At 41.7% G+C, this 13,894-nt stretch overlaps 1 protein-coding gene across 5 annotated transcripts in view; it reads left to right on the forward strand.

Moving 5' to 3' along the window:
- Positions 1–13,894, forward strand: part of TTC13 (tetratricopeptide repeat domain 13) — a 69,341-nt gene that overhangs the window by 38,763 nt on the left and 16,684 nt on the right. For all 5 annotated transcript variants that reach the window (XM_061182665.1, XM_061182672.1, XM_061182680.1 and 2 more), the window contains 6 exons: positions 315–425; positions 5,846–5,928; positions 7,416–7,557; positions 7,855–8,029; positions 10,025–10,181; positions 13,716–13,846. In XM_061182665.1, coding sequence (XP_061038648.1) covers positions 315–425; positions 5,846–5,928; positions 7,416–7,557; positions 7,855–8,029; positions 10,025–10,181; positions 13,716–13,846 — 799 coding nt within the window. The remainder of the gene's footprint in view (positions 1–314; positions 426–5,845; positions 5,929–7,415; positions 7,558–7,854; positions 8,030–10,024; positions 10,182–13,715; positions 13,847–13,894) is intronic.

The raw sequence follows: 13,894 nt of genomic DNA on the forward strand, positions 1-13,894 counted from the left end.
ACCAGAACATAATTTGTAAAATTTCTGTAACAGATTATGACTTTAATGGAATTTAAAATAATATTCTTTTTTGTGGTCGAGACAGTATGCTTAAATTAAACGTTTGTGAGTTTCTCCTGTCAATTGAAATCAACTCTTTCCACAAACAGTGTGAGCATTCTTCTAATATTCGTGGTCATGAAATGTTTCCTTTAAAGCCAGAAAGGGCACAAACTAAATTGGGATTTTTTTTCCTCTATCAGTCGAAAGTAGGACATGTCCAGATATCTAACGAATACTACTTTATTTATTTTTTTTCATTCTCCTTTTTGTAGGACTATGCAACAGCCCACGAAGACTTTCAGCAGTCCTTAGAACTGAACAAAAACCAGCCCATAGCTATGCTATACAAAGGTTTAACTTTCTTTCACAGAGGACTTCTGAAGGTGAAAGTGCCGTGCAATACGTGTACCTACAGCGATCCTGCTTGTCCTTTGCGGTGAATTGAGCGGGGTTTAGTCTGGCAGGTTTTAAAATGACGTCTCAAGTGTCTCATTGGTTTATTTTAGAAAGTCGTTTGCATCAAGATATTTATTGAGCGCCTACTATCTGATAGGTACTTGGAGGAAGGTGCAGAAGGGGAGAGGATGAAAGGTTATAAGGGAGAAATAATGCTTTACACTTGGGACGAATACAGTTTACAAAGGCTTTCCCCACAGATAACTTCTCATAGGGTGAATACACTAAAGAAAGCAGTAAAAGCAAAGTGCTTTGGAAGCAGAGGTGAGAAAGATTCATTTGAACTTGGGAGTTAGGGAAGGTCCAGAGAACAAGCAGACTTCGTCCTGACCTGGAAGGCAGAGCAGGGTTGGGAAGGAGAAGGGTTCTGAGGACGAGAGGAAGGTGTGAGTGATGACGTGGGGAGCAGGGCCATGGTCAGGCCCTTGAGCAAATAGTCAGGCTGAGTGTGAGGGGCTGGAGCGCGGGGCAGGAGCCCTGTAAGGTCTCGAGTACTGACTTTAGTTGGTAGGCCCAGAGGAGCTGTGAAGTCTAGATCTCGGGGGAAATACAGAGTTGAGACCCAATCTGTACTGAGGAAGTGGTTACTGATGCAGCGGTGGCCGAGGAGGATGGGGACAGGGGACTGATGAGGGGTCGCTGGCCCCGTTCAGGTCAGGGGCGGCCAGACTGCCTCGGGTCCTCTGGGGGCTGCAGGAGCGGTCCCAGCACTGCCCCTTGAAGACTGCTGTCGGGAGAAGGAGACGAGGGACAAAGGAGAGGCTCCGTCTCAGCTGAGTGGGGCAGGGACGTCACTGCCAGCCTGCCTGCCCCTCCTCCTGCCCGGGACTCCGTGTTCTGTCCTGCAGCAGCTTCTCTCCGGCCGGGGCGAGGGGCAGAAACACGGCTGAGAGTGGAGCGCTGGCTCTCACCCAAGGCCTGACACTCCAAACTGCCCGACTGAAGACAGCCGGCCTGAGAGTCACAGATGGTCTGCCCGCCTAGGTGAAGACACTCATTCTGACCAGGAGGTGGAGAATTCAGAGTAGGTCGCACTTAACCCTGAACTTGGAAAGGCGGGAAGAGCTTCAACGGCGTGGGGCAGAGAAGGGTACTCTGGCAGAAAGAACATGCGTGTTATTATTGAAAATAGTTCTGGGGATCTGACACACACATAAACACACACACTGGGAGGGTGGGGAGAGGGTTTACCTCTAAACAGGCCACAAGTTATAAGTCCTCCGTGTTACAGACAGTGCCTGTCACATAGTAGGTGCTCAGTAAGAATCCGTGGGGTAAATGCATATCAAGGGCAGAGAGCTGAGTTGGAGTTGGAAGGCCTTGCTCTGAGCTCTTGCTCTGAATCTTATTAACTGCACTGCTGAACCCGCTGCTTGAACTCTTTCAGCCCGTCCTTCCACATTTATCAGGCAGAGGTGATGCTACTCTCTGCCTCTTGAAGTGACAGTGAGGATTCCATAAAACAACATGTGTGAAAAGTCCTTTATAAACTGTAAACCTGAATCAGGTATTGATTATGATAGATTATTTTACATGTGAGAATGTAATTTAATCGAAGTTTTGTGGACTCTAAAAAATAACCCCCGTCCATTAAAAACCAAACTAGAAGGAATTTTGCAAATCTTATTTCATACACCTCATCTCCGTTTTGCAAGTATGTGGAGGTGGTCCTAACAGGGACCCTCTCCGTCCCCCTTCGAGGATTCAGACAGGCAGTGCAGGCTTTGAGTTATGTAACATGAGCTTTGAGCAGCTGCCAGGTGATATCTTCCAGTTTATTTTGTCTCTGCCCTCTGTCTTCTCATCTTCTCTCAGTCCCCTTCAGTTAAAAAATTGAGACTCACAATGCTGTGTTCAGAGTCTCTCCCTTGAGTATTGCATGAAGGAGAAAGAGATCTGAAATAGAAAAAAAAAGAGGCCAATTATTAGTACTAAGAGGGTACAGATGATTTTTAAAGTAAACAAATGCAAACAGTTGATTTCACTTTTAACTATAAAGCCATGTTTAGGAACATGGGCAGGGCCCTTTGTGTTATTTCGAAATGAGAATTTTTCAGAAAAGAGCCATAACAGAGACACTAAGTAGAAAATGGACATGGACCAAAATTCAGTTTGGTTTATTCCAAACCTCCCGGATGAAGACCTAGAAACAGTGCTTTCATTCTCTGAGTGTTAGCAGCCCCTCAGTGAACCAGTCTTACCAAATGGTTTGGTCTTCCCTCCTTTTCACCATGCCTACCGACACAGCAGCAACGTGTGTAATAGATGGGAACTTTTTCTTTGCATTTTATAGATCTGCCGTCCGAGGAGGTCAGAGTGTTTACGTAGTGTCTCACTCATCCCAAAAGCATCCCCGTGAAGTACAGAAGGAGCAGAGGGTGTCCCAGTTACAGAGATTGGAAAACTGAGTCAGTGGTGAAATGCCTTAATTACATTAATGAACTTAGTTCAGATATCTCTCTTTCTCTCACTAACTGTAGAGGCGAAACATTAAATGGACCAATGAGTTTGAGCTATCTCTGTATGCTAAAGGTGGTCTCTCCAGGTCAACAGCAGTTTAGAAATTAAGCGGGTGATGGCTTATTTACTTTATGATATAATACATTAGAAATATATTAGGATATATTACATGACAAATTTCACAATTGTCCAATTCAGAAGATATATCAGACATTTTGGATTTTCCTAGGGAGTAAAACAGCAAGAACTTTTCTACTGAATTCTACCCATGTTGTAAGGATATTTCAAAAATTGTATATTATAAGCCTTTACTTTGAGAGTTACCTGCGATTGTTCTGTTCAGTTATACCAAACAGCCCAAGGGTGATGGCTGCCCTTTAGCTAGTGAAGAAGATGGTGACTTAAGTGGTGATGATTGCGTTCACGATGCCAACGAATTCAGAGCCAGTTCATGTGCTTAGAGATTGATTCAACGAACGTAGTTTCTTTGTTCCCAGTGGCTCAAAATCTTGATTCTGCTATGTCCCCTCTTTGGCAGAATGAGGTAGAGAGCTGTGCAGTGATTAGACAGGAACCCCGAAACCAAAGACTCTTAAAAGCTGAAGAGAAATCAGACTTTGAAGAACTGTGGCGTCCAAGCATGCAGTAAGTGCAGTGGGCAGCAGCCCCCTGGGCACCTCCACTAGACGCCCACAGACACCCCAGACATCACACGCCCCAGTGGACTCACGACCTCCCCCGTACTTCCTAACGTTCCTCAACGCCTCCCTCCACCCTGGCTCTCAGCCTAAACTCTTCCTGCCCTCTCTTCTCCCTCATCCCCCCCTCGTACCCAGACAGCCACCAAATTCTCTCTTAGTTTGCCTTTAAAACTCTCTCCCGAATTTGACCCTTCTTTTCCTCTCCTCAGAGACACTGTCTCAATCTGAGCTTCTATTATCTCTTGCCTGTTCCATCACGGCCGCCTCCCATCTGGGCTCCAGCCTCTCCCCTCTCCAGCGTGTCTTCTCCTTTTTTACCAGCAGTTTTCATATTTACAAAAGAGTAAATTTTGTGAGGTCCCACACCTCCTCAGAGCCCCCAGTCCTCGTTGCTTCCTTCCTTCTGGCCCCGGCTTTCCCTCTTCCCCACTCCCCCCGACCCCATGCCCCCTGCGCTCCTGCCCCTCCGGCTTTCCCAGCGTCGGTGAGCGCTCTGTGCCGCTGTGCGGTGCCCCCTGCCCCGTCCAAGATGCCCTCTTGCTTTACCAAACTCCTTGTTCTTTAAGACCCAGCTCAGTTGTCAGCGCCTCTGTACAGCCTCTTCTGGTCTCCCAGGCTCAGTTGGTGGTTTCTTTCTCTTTATTCCCAGAGCCTCTTCCTCACATCTCTGCTGTAGCTCTTAGTTTGTATTCTAATAACCTGGTTACCTACTTGGCTTTCTAACGACACTGTGAGTTCTCAGAGTACAGAGGTAATGACTCACCCGTCTTCGTGTCCCCTTACCTCCTGCTATCCCTGGCACATAGTAGGCGCTCAATACATGTTTGTTGAATTAAAAGTACAGTTGTACAAATCCCAAAAGATCAAGACTATGTCACGGCAGGAAGCCCAATGAAGAGTGGTCTTTTACATTTCTTCGCTGTTAAAATTTATCCATTCTCATCTTTCACCCAAACAGTAGCTATTCAGTGGCATTCCTTCATGAGGCGATTTTGTCCTCAGTATTGCCTTTGAAGAGTTTCAAAGCCAGCCTCTCTTGCCCTGCTGGCCCCCTCTGAGAAAATCAAGAAGCAGGGGCTGAATGACTTTCTGAAAAGAATCAAGATTGTATAGCTTTTGCAAAACTATTTTGTGTGCCTACCGGGGCATTAAATATTTATTGAGTGCCTACCATGGGCAAGGCATTTGATATCTTTAGTGGTTTTCTGCTCTGAATTCTCTAATCAGGTTGAAATGATCCATTCCAGAAGTTTTAAAGTCAAGTCTTTCTCAATTAAAGCTCTTAGAGATTGTGAGCCTTTATAGCCGTTAAGTAAGATATGTCTTTTCCTTGGGAAATGTGGGAAATGTCTTCGTAATTTTTTTTTTATCACAATAAATAAAGTCATAATGAAAAGTACGTTCAATCCCAGTGTAAGCCTAGGATGTTTATTCTGAAACATTTCATCACCAATTTTTATTTTATCACCAATTTCCCCAGAGAGTCCCCCCTGCAGCCAAATGCACTGTGGTTCCGAGGGCTCCCCTGAAAGCATAGTGTGTGCAGCTCTGGGCCCTTAGTGCCGCCTTGAGCTGTGCTGGCAGGAGTCATGCCCACCTGCCCCCAACTTGAAGGTTTCTCCTGAATTTTACGGTTTCTTTTTTCCTCGTAGATCATGGGAATCCTTCAGGTAGCTATCCTGGGAGCCTTTCTTCTTGTTCTATAAGTAATTTCACATTGGGCTTGCTTTTTTTTGTCTCTTCTGTTGGTTCACTTTCAAGTGCTGCTAGCTGTGATCATTTTGCATCATTTCACACAGCTATTAGGCTTACTTTTGTTCCATAGGGTTTTTATTAATTAAGGAAATGATATTAAAATGCAGGTGTTATCAGTACTCAAAGTCCTAATGAAAAAGATAGTGAGAAGCTGTTTTCCCATTTTGGAAGGAGAAACTTAAGGCTCTGTTGTTGTTCATAGTAATGCATTTGTTTACTATTGAAATTAAATCCTCCAAACTCATAGTTTATTGTACTTTCTACCTCTCTCTTTTTTTTAAGTCCTCCTATTTAAAAAAAAAGTACTCAGAGACCATGTATTATACATATACATATATATACATATATATATGTATGTCCTTTAGTGATTTGAGAGAAACTCAATTTTAACAGTTAAGCAAATGAAATAATTTTCTATATACTTTTTACAGGAAGCTATTGAATCCTTCAAAGAAGCTTTGAAGCAGAAAGTTGATTTTATTGATGCATATAAAAGTCTGGGGCAGGCCTATAGGTAAGTAAAGTACTAATAGTTGGGGTAGGAGGGAGGGCGTAGAGTGGGATAGCCTCACATAATAGTGATTTAAAAAAAAAAAAAATGCATTTCTTAACCAAAAGAGATGGTCATTCTAAATCACATCGGCATTCACATACTTATTGAGATCTTCTGTGGAACATAGAAAGAACCATGGGTAAGAGGATATCGTGATGCCTGTTACTGTGTCTTAAAACAACCTCGGTCTGTATATATTAATCTAGAAAACGTTAGTCCTTCAAGGGTTGTTGCTTTGAATAGTGGCATTATAAGCTGCTGAGTTACAGACGCTGCTGCCTTTTTGGGCAGTAACTAAGGTTAATACCCACATCACTAGGATCTGTTTGAAGATTCCTAGAATTGTGGGATGGAAATGTTACAGTTATGATGCATCTCTATTGGGAATGAACAGTTGTGCCTGGACCGTGGCTTCCTGACTACATGCATTGCCCTGACCAGCAAAGCTATTCTGACTTTTGGCTTAAAAAATTTTTAACATTCTGACTTGTATAAAGGTACTATAAAAGTTAGGAAAGAGAGAGACAGTAATAGAAATCCCCTGTAAAACCCTGTTAGGTGCCTTATTCAGGAAGGATTACATTTAAGAGCTTATTTATCTGATGCCATAGTTGGAAAAGCTCTCTTATACTAACTTGGAGAAAGTGTGTTTGGATTTGTTCTAGGTTTAAGGGATGATATTTATCTTTCCTGTCTCACAAAATTGTTGGGTATATAAATTGAAAACAGATTTGAAAGCACCTAGGAAATAGTAAAGTGCTGTATAAATGTAAGTGGGTGTTATATATATATTTTTAAAATCTTCATTATTTATAGAAAGTTGACATATGGGATATTTTGAAGGTTCTTCAATTATTTATAAAAATTTTGATATATATAAGAGGGCAAGGCTGCTCAGTAATAACCATTTCCACTCTGAAATGATCACAATTCTGAAATATACTTCTTATTTCAGAATTTTAAAGTAGATCATGATTTACTGGATTTTAAGTGAAGTACCTTCAGTGACAGAAAAAATTAAATTATAAGCCTATGAATTTGATTCGCAATGATATACCTCTGTATGATTATAACCTACTTACTTTGTAAGTAACATATGTTTCTATCCAGATAACTAAAGTTTACACAAAATGTTTTTAGGGGTTGGAGCTGATCATGAGTTGGGGAAAGGGATTTGAATAAGCATTTGTCTTTGGAAATCAATAAATTAATTTTCCCCCAAAGAATTTCAAGAGCTCTATGATGATCCTATAGTCTGGTAAGATTTAGAAAAAGTAAATAGGATATGATGCATCAAGGGCTAAGTAGCTATAAAGTGGTAAAATAAAAAAGCAAACACCCACATTAAAGTATCGTATTTGTAGATTGAACCATAATTCTGAGATAACTTATTCTGTATGTTTACTGAAATGCCTGTACTGTGTTCATTACTATTGTTAAATACCTAGAGAGCTGGGCAATTTCGAAGCAGCCACTGAGAGCTTTCAAAAGGCTCTGTTGCTGAACCAAAATCACGTGCAGACCCTCCAGCTTCGGGGAATGATGCTTTACCACCACGGCAGCTTGCAGGAAGCCCTTAAGAACTTCAAGGTGAGCATCCGTAAGTGAGAAGCCCCATAACTGCAGTTCTGCGTCATTCGTCAACAAAGTTCAGTGAAATGAATGGGGTCAGCGGGGAGGGCGGGCAAGAATAGTGCTTATCCTTCAACAGAAAGAAAGAGGAGAAAACCATGGCCTGGTCCTGTAGACTGATTTACTGAGGATGTATTTGGTCTGATTTAACCTGGAGAGAAAACTTTCCTAATTCCAGATTAAAGAAGAAAGCACTTTAAAGTTTCCTTAAACTGTATTGATTCTAATACAGCATTTTCTCCTTCGATGCCTCAGCGGTGTCTGCAGCTGGAACCATATAACGAGGTGTGCCAGTACATGAAAGGACTCAGCCACGTAGCAATGGGACAGTTTTATGAAGGGATAAAAGCACAAACTAAAGTTATGCTAAATGACCCTCTCCCAGGCCAGAAGGCCAGCCCAGAGTACCTTAAAGTGAAGTATCTCCGAGGTAAGTCAAACAGCTGCAGAATCACTGACCCTGAGTGCTTGGAGTAGGAGTCATACTGCTTGTGTCTCTGATGTTCCGTGTTAGGCAGTTGAGTCTCAGAGCAGCTGGGTGACTTGTCCTTAGCTGCCCCTTGGTTAGTGGTGGTGTCTGGACTAAAGGGATGAGCCCATGTCTTCTAAAGGCCAGTCCAGTGCTTTTTTTTTTTTTGCCTCTTCCTCACATTTTTTCTTTCTAAAGTTGAAAAATTTTACTTATGCCAAAAAAAACATATTTTGACCTAAATGTGACAATCATCTGGGTATCCATGACTTGTCACACCTCATCCAGAGATATAGGAATGACAGGAAAGGAACATTTTATGAGGTTTTTACTGTTAAATAAAAACTTGGTATCTCTGATCTGTCATTCCTTCATATCAGAATTCCCACATAGTTTGGAGAATTTAAATTGAGACGAAGAAGAAAGCAGATCTTTGGGTTATCCTTTTATTAGTCAGTCTTACCCTTTTTCTGCCATACATAAAGACATTTTTGTTTTTCATATAAAGCCCAAATCTTTACTTTTATTCCTTCTCTTTCCTTTATCATTAGCCCTCTGTATTAGCACTGTCCAAGTGAAAACATTTACAAGCCATGTGTGTAATTTTAAATTTCTAGTAGCCACATTAAAAAAGTAAAAACGAACAGGTGGAATTCATTTTAATAATATATTTTATCTTATTTAACTCGGTACATCCACAATATTAGTTCAATATATAATTAATATGAAAACACTATTTATTGGATATTTTACATTTTTTCATACTAGTCTTTGAATATGGCATATATTTTACACTTACAGTTCATCTCAATTTGGATGCTAAATTTTCATTGGAAATACTTGATCTGAACTTAGATTTCATAAAGTTTAAAGTTGTAAAAGTAGACTGATATATGTACGTTGTTCCAAACATATGGCAGTTTTCTAATAATTGAATAAAATATCAGTTTTAAGTTTAAATTAATTCAAATTAACTAAAATCTAAAGTTCAGTGTCTCAGCCACACTAGCCACCCCTTAAGTTGTCAGTAGCCAGCTGGCTAGGGACTACCTTTTCGACAGCACAGCTCTTTACTCTAAATTGTAATTCCCTCTTTTTTCCTGGTTTAGGAGAACTTGGACTTGTGAACTATAGACTGAAGATGGGGGCACTCCATATCCTGGTTTTTTCTCTACCGCGTCCCTAGAGATAAGCAGCAGTTGGTCAGTCAGTTGATGAAATCGCATACGTAGTCAGTAGATCTATTAGTTGACAAGGAAGCAGGCTCTGTCTCACATTGAACTTGCATTCCCACACTCTGGAACTGAATAGTGAGATCTTTGGTGTTGCTTATGGAAAGGTGGTTAAAATTTAGCCGAAGTGGACCCCGATTGACTGGCTTGTATTTGACCCTGGTAACTCAAGTCAGTGGCAGGCCACCTCCATTATCATATAATAGTGACTTGCTAAAATTTGGAGTCTCCATTTAGAATTCTTGTAATTTTTAAAAATCAATTTATTTTTGGCTGTGTTGGGTCCTCGTTGCTGCACGCGGGCTTTCTCTAGTTGCGGCAAGCCGGGGCTTCTCTTCGTTGCGGTACGCGGGCTTCTCATTGCCGTGGCTTCTCTTGTTGCAGAGCATGGGCTCTAGGCGCGCGGGCTTCAGTAGTTGTGGCGCGTGGGCTCAGTGGTTGTGGCTCGCCGGCTCTAGAGTGCGGGCTCAGTAGTTGTGGCGCACGGGCTTAGTTGTTCCGCAGCATGTGGGATCTTCCCAGACCAGGGACTGAACCTGTGTCCCCTGCATTGGCAGGCGGATTCTTAACCACTGCACCACCAGGGAAGTCCCAGAATCCTTGTAATTAAATAACGGTTTGTTATGAAGTATTTGTACAGACTGGCTATAAAAAATTACAGTTAGCTATAAAAACCGTCTCTTTGGCATATGCGGGTGTGTCAGATCCCATTTCCCATCTGCAGAGTATTCTCGATATCTTCATGCACACCTTGATACTCCCCTTACGGAATATAACATTGACGCGGACCTGCCCGGAAGCTTTAAAGACCACTGGGCTAAGAATCTGCCTTTCCTCATAGAAGACTACGAAGAGCAGCCAGGGCTGCAACCCCACATAAAGTGAGTGCTTTATTTATTTATTTATTTGTTTATTTATTTTTTACATCTTTATCTGAGTAGAATTGCTTTACGATGTGGTGTTAGTTTCCGCTGTACAACGAAGTGAATCAGCTATACGTATACATATATCCCCACATCCCCTCCCTCTTGCGCCTCCCTCCCACCCTCCCTATCCCACCCCTCTAGGTCGTCACAAAGCATCGAGCTGATCTCCCTGTGCTATGCAGCAGCTTCCCACTAGCCATCCATTTTACATTTGGTGGTGTATATATGTCAGTGCTACTCTCAAAGTGAGCGTTTTAAATGAAGTTTTTTTTTTTCTTTTTCAACACTGAGCTGTAAGTTCATCATAATATCTCTTGGTCAATAAATGGCTTTCTATTCATGTTTCTGATGAATTTATTTTTGAATTGGATATGTCCGCAAATATTTCTTTTAGCTTACCTTTGGACATCATCTTTCCTTTTAGCGCGACATTCCCTGCTAATGTGGGGTAACTTCAAACTTCAAATGTACTTATACTTCTTGGTAACGTTTGATATGCATTATTCCTTTACCGTGTTACTTTAAAACAAATTTCTTAACATATTAAAAGTTTGAAATTACAGCACTGACCAATACTGCTGCAATATGGCAAAATGGATATGCTAAAAGGCTATCCCATTACAGAACAATTAGATTTAGAATAGAAATTAATTCCTGGCAGTCTAGCAGTGTCTTAAAAATTAGGAAAAATCTGTAAAGATCAGCACCCCCCCTCCCCATGCCTAAAAAGAAAGAAAAGAGAAGGTATTCAAACTACAGTGATGGATGGTAAACACATTTTAAAGGAAGAAGGTATCCTATCCAATGGAGTGCCTTGAGGCATGGCAGGGTGGGTCTGTTGACCTTCAAAGGGCTAAAGTGATCCCATATTGGAGGCATTCCCAGGATCTCAACAGAAGCAGACGAAGATCCTTCCTGGGGAGAAATTAGTGCCAATTTGCACCCCAAGTATTCCCACAGATTAAGATCATTAGTGTGAGAATGAAAACCAAGATGACCAAAACCATTTGTGAGAATCAACAGAAACAACAAACAATAGACTTTGACACTTAAGGACTTTAGATATTGGAATTGTTGAAAACAGACTCTACAATAACTCCAAATGAACTGCTTAAAGAAATTATGAAGAGATCACAAACATGAGCAAGAAACATGAGATTATAAAAAATGACCAGACAGATGCCACAGACCCACATGCCGCAGACCAAAAAAATAATTGGAAGCTCTAGGAATAGAAAATATAATCATTGAAATGAAGAAGTCAGTATACAGGATAAAAAGCAGATTAGATATAGCTGAGAGAAAATTGCAGAGTTGGAAGACAGAGCACAGAGAGTCAAGGAGTTAGAAAACTTGAAAGAGAGAAGATATGTAAAATGTAAGAAGGGCTAACACGTGTCTAATTGAAACTCCAGAAGGAGAAAATGGAGGAGAAGCAATATTTGAAGAAATAATGGCTAAGAATTTTCCAGAACAAAGGAAACACATACACTCATAGATTTTTTTTTAAAAAAAAAGCAGGGTAAATGAAAAGAAATCCATTCAGACACATCATAAGTAACTGGAGAACACCTAAGGTAAAGAGAAAAATCTTAAAAATAGGAAAGTCATATCACCTACTTAGGGTCAATTATTGGACTGACTGTAAACCTTTCAACATCAACAGTTTCTACAAATAAAAGTCAAACAGCTAATTAGAAAAGTGCAAAAGACATGAACAGGTAATTTCACCAAGGGGAAAACATGAATGGCAAACATATGAAAAGATGCTTCAATTCATAAATATGTAAGACCACATGAGATGCTTCACCCACCAGGTAAACAAATATTAGCAATACAAAGTCTGATAATAGTAGTATTGACCAGAAGGAGGATAAGGGGAAATTTCATATAATGGGGTATAAATTGACCCATGCACTTCTGCCAGCAGTTTGTCATTATTGTGTAAAATCGAATATTTGCACGTCCTCCAGTCTTTAAGTTCTGCTCCTGTGTAGATTCAGGAGAGAACCATGTCCTTGTGCACATGTCTGCTTGGAGACCTGTTGATAGCAGTTTATTTGTTCACAGCTGAAAACGAAATCATCCCAAATGTTCATGAACAGAAAAATGGATAAATGTGATACTGTCACATAGTGGGGTATTATACAGCAGTATAAACAAATGACCCAAGCAACAGTGTGGACTAATTTTGAAATATAAAGTTGAGTAAAAACAGCAAGCTCGTACACTGCAGTGTCACATCATTTTTCCCATAAAGCTCATAAGCAAAACTATAGAATATATTGTTTAGGGATTTACATATGTAACCTATTTTTTAAAAGAAGAACGTCAGGGAATTGTGAACACAAAGTTCAAGTTACCTCTTCCTGGGAGGCAGGAGGATAGGACAGGAAAGTGGCATACAAGTAGGTAGAGCTACATAATTGTTCTAGTTCTTTCGTTGAGTAATGAGGTTGTATGCTTTTGTAAGTTTCAATAATCAAGATAATGAAAACAAAATAGATTGCTCAAAGAGGTATGTATGTTCTCTAGCACCCCTTTTTAGAGGAATACTTATGTGCAGAAAAGAGGGGGGCCTGAAGGGCTGTCCTTGGAGAGGTCTGCTCACCAGGCTGGCCCTGGGCTGGCGTCTGGGAACGGGGATTTCGGGATCTCCCCCCGCCCCCAAGTGCCCAGAGCTAGGAACGGCTCCCAGCACCTGCACCATTTGTATGAACAGTGCGATTCATGCTGAACACCTGCCCTCCTCTGGGGGCCTAGGGTACCTGCCAGGCAGGGGTGCTCACGTGGTCAGCCCCCAGTACAATCCCTGGGCACGGCGTGTCCAGTGAGCGTTTCACTCGGGGAATTAGTGCCACGTGTCTCCCCAGGGTCCTGGAAGTGCGCCTGGATTCCTCTGGACCTCGCCCCACGTGCCTTTTCCCTCTGACGATTGTGCTGTGTCCTCAGAGCCACGAGGACAACAGTACACAGAGCCTGGGAGTCCTCCTAGTGAATTACTGAACCCTTGGGGACGCTGACACAGTCTGTAACTTAGAATTGCAGTCTTTGTTATGAAAACTTTTAGCAGGTTGGCGGGTAAACAATTGCAGTCACATACACAATCCCAAGTACACTTGGCATCATGTAACTTGGGACCGGAGCAGGGGATGGACATAGGGTCGGGTTTGGTTGGTTGTCAAAAGAGGCAGTCCCTGTGTTCTGGAGAAGTTTACAGAACAAATAAGGCTCAGACGTGTCTTCTGAATTGCAAACTAGTTATCAGCGTTGCTAACGAGCACGTGACAGCGACCGTGCCCGCACTGTCCTGAAGAGTCCTTCTTTGAATTTGTGTCTGGTTGGGTACAGACCACTGAAGTAAAGATTATGTGGTCAGAAGTTCCTTGATTATTTTTCCAGTGGAGGAAGCGACTGCTTTTCAGGTGAAATTGGATAACCAGATATCTGTGGTAAAAGTCTTTATCATGTACGTAATGTTTCTTCCAGAGATGTGTTACATCAGAATTTTGAGAGTTATAAGCCCGAGGTCCAAGAGCTGATTTGTGTAGCTGATCGTTTGGGATCTCTGATGCAATATGAAACACCTGGTTTCCTGCCAAACAAGAGAATACACAGAGGTATTTTAAAACTATCTGAAAATGGAAGTGTTTATGACAAAGGAGCAG

Source organism: Eubalaena glacialis, chromosome 1 (assembly GCF_028564815.1).
Source record: "Eubalaena glacialis isolate mEubGla1 chromosome 1, mEubGla1.1.hap2.+ XY, whole genome shotgun sequence".
Lineage (NCBI taxonomy): Eukaryota > Metazoa > Chordata > Mammalia > Artiodactyla > Balaenidae > Eubalaena > Eubalaena glacialis.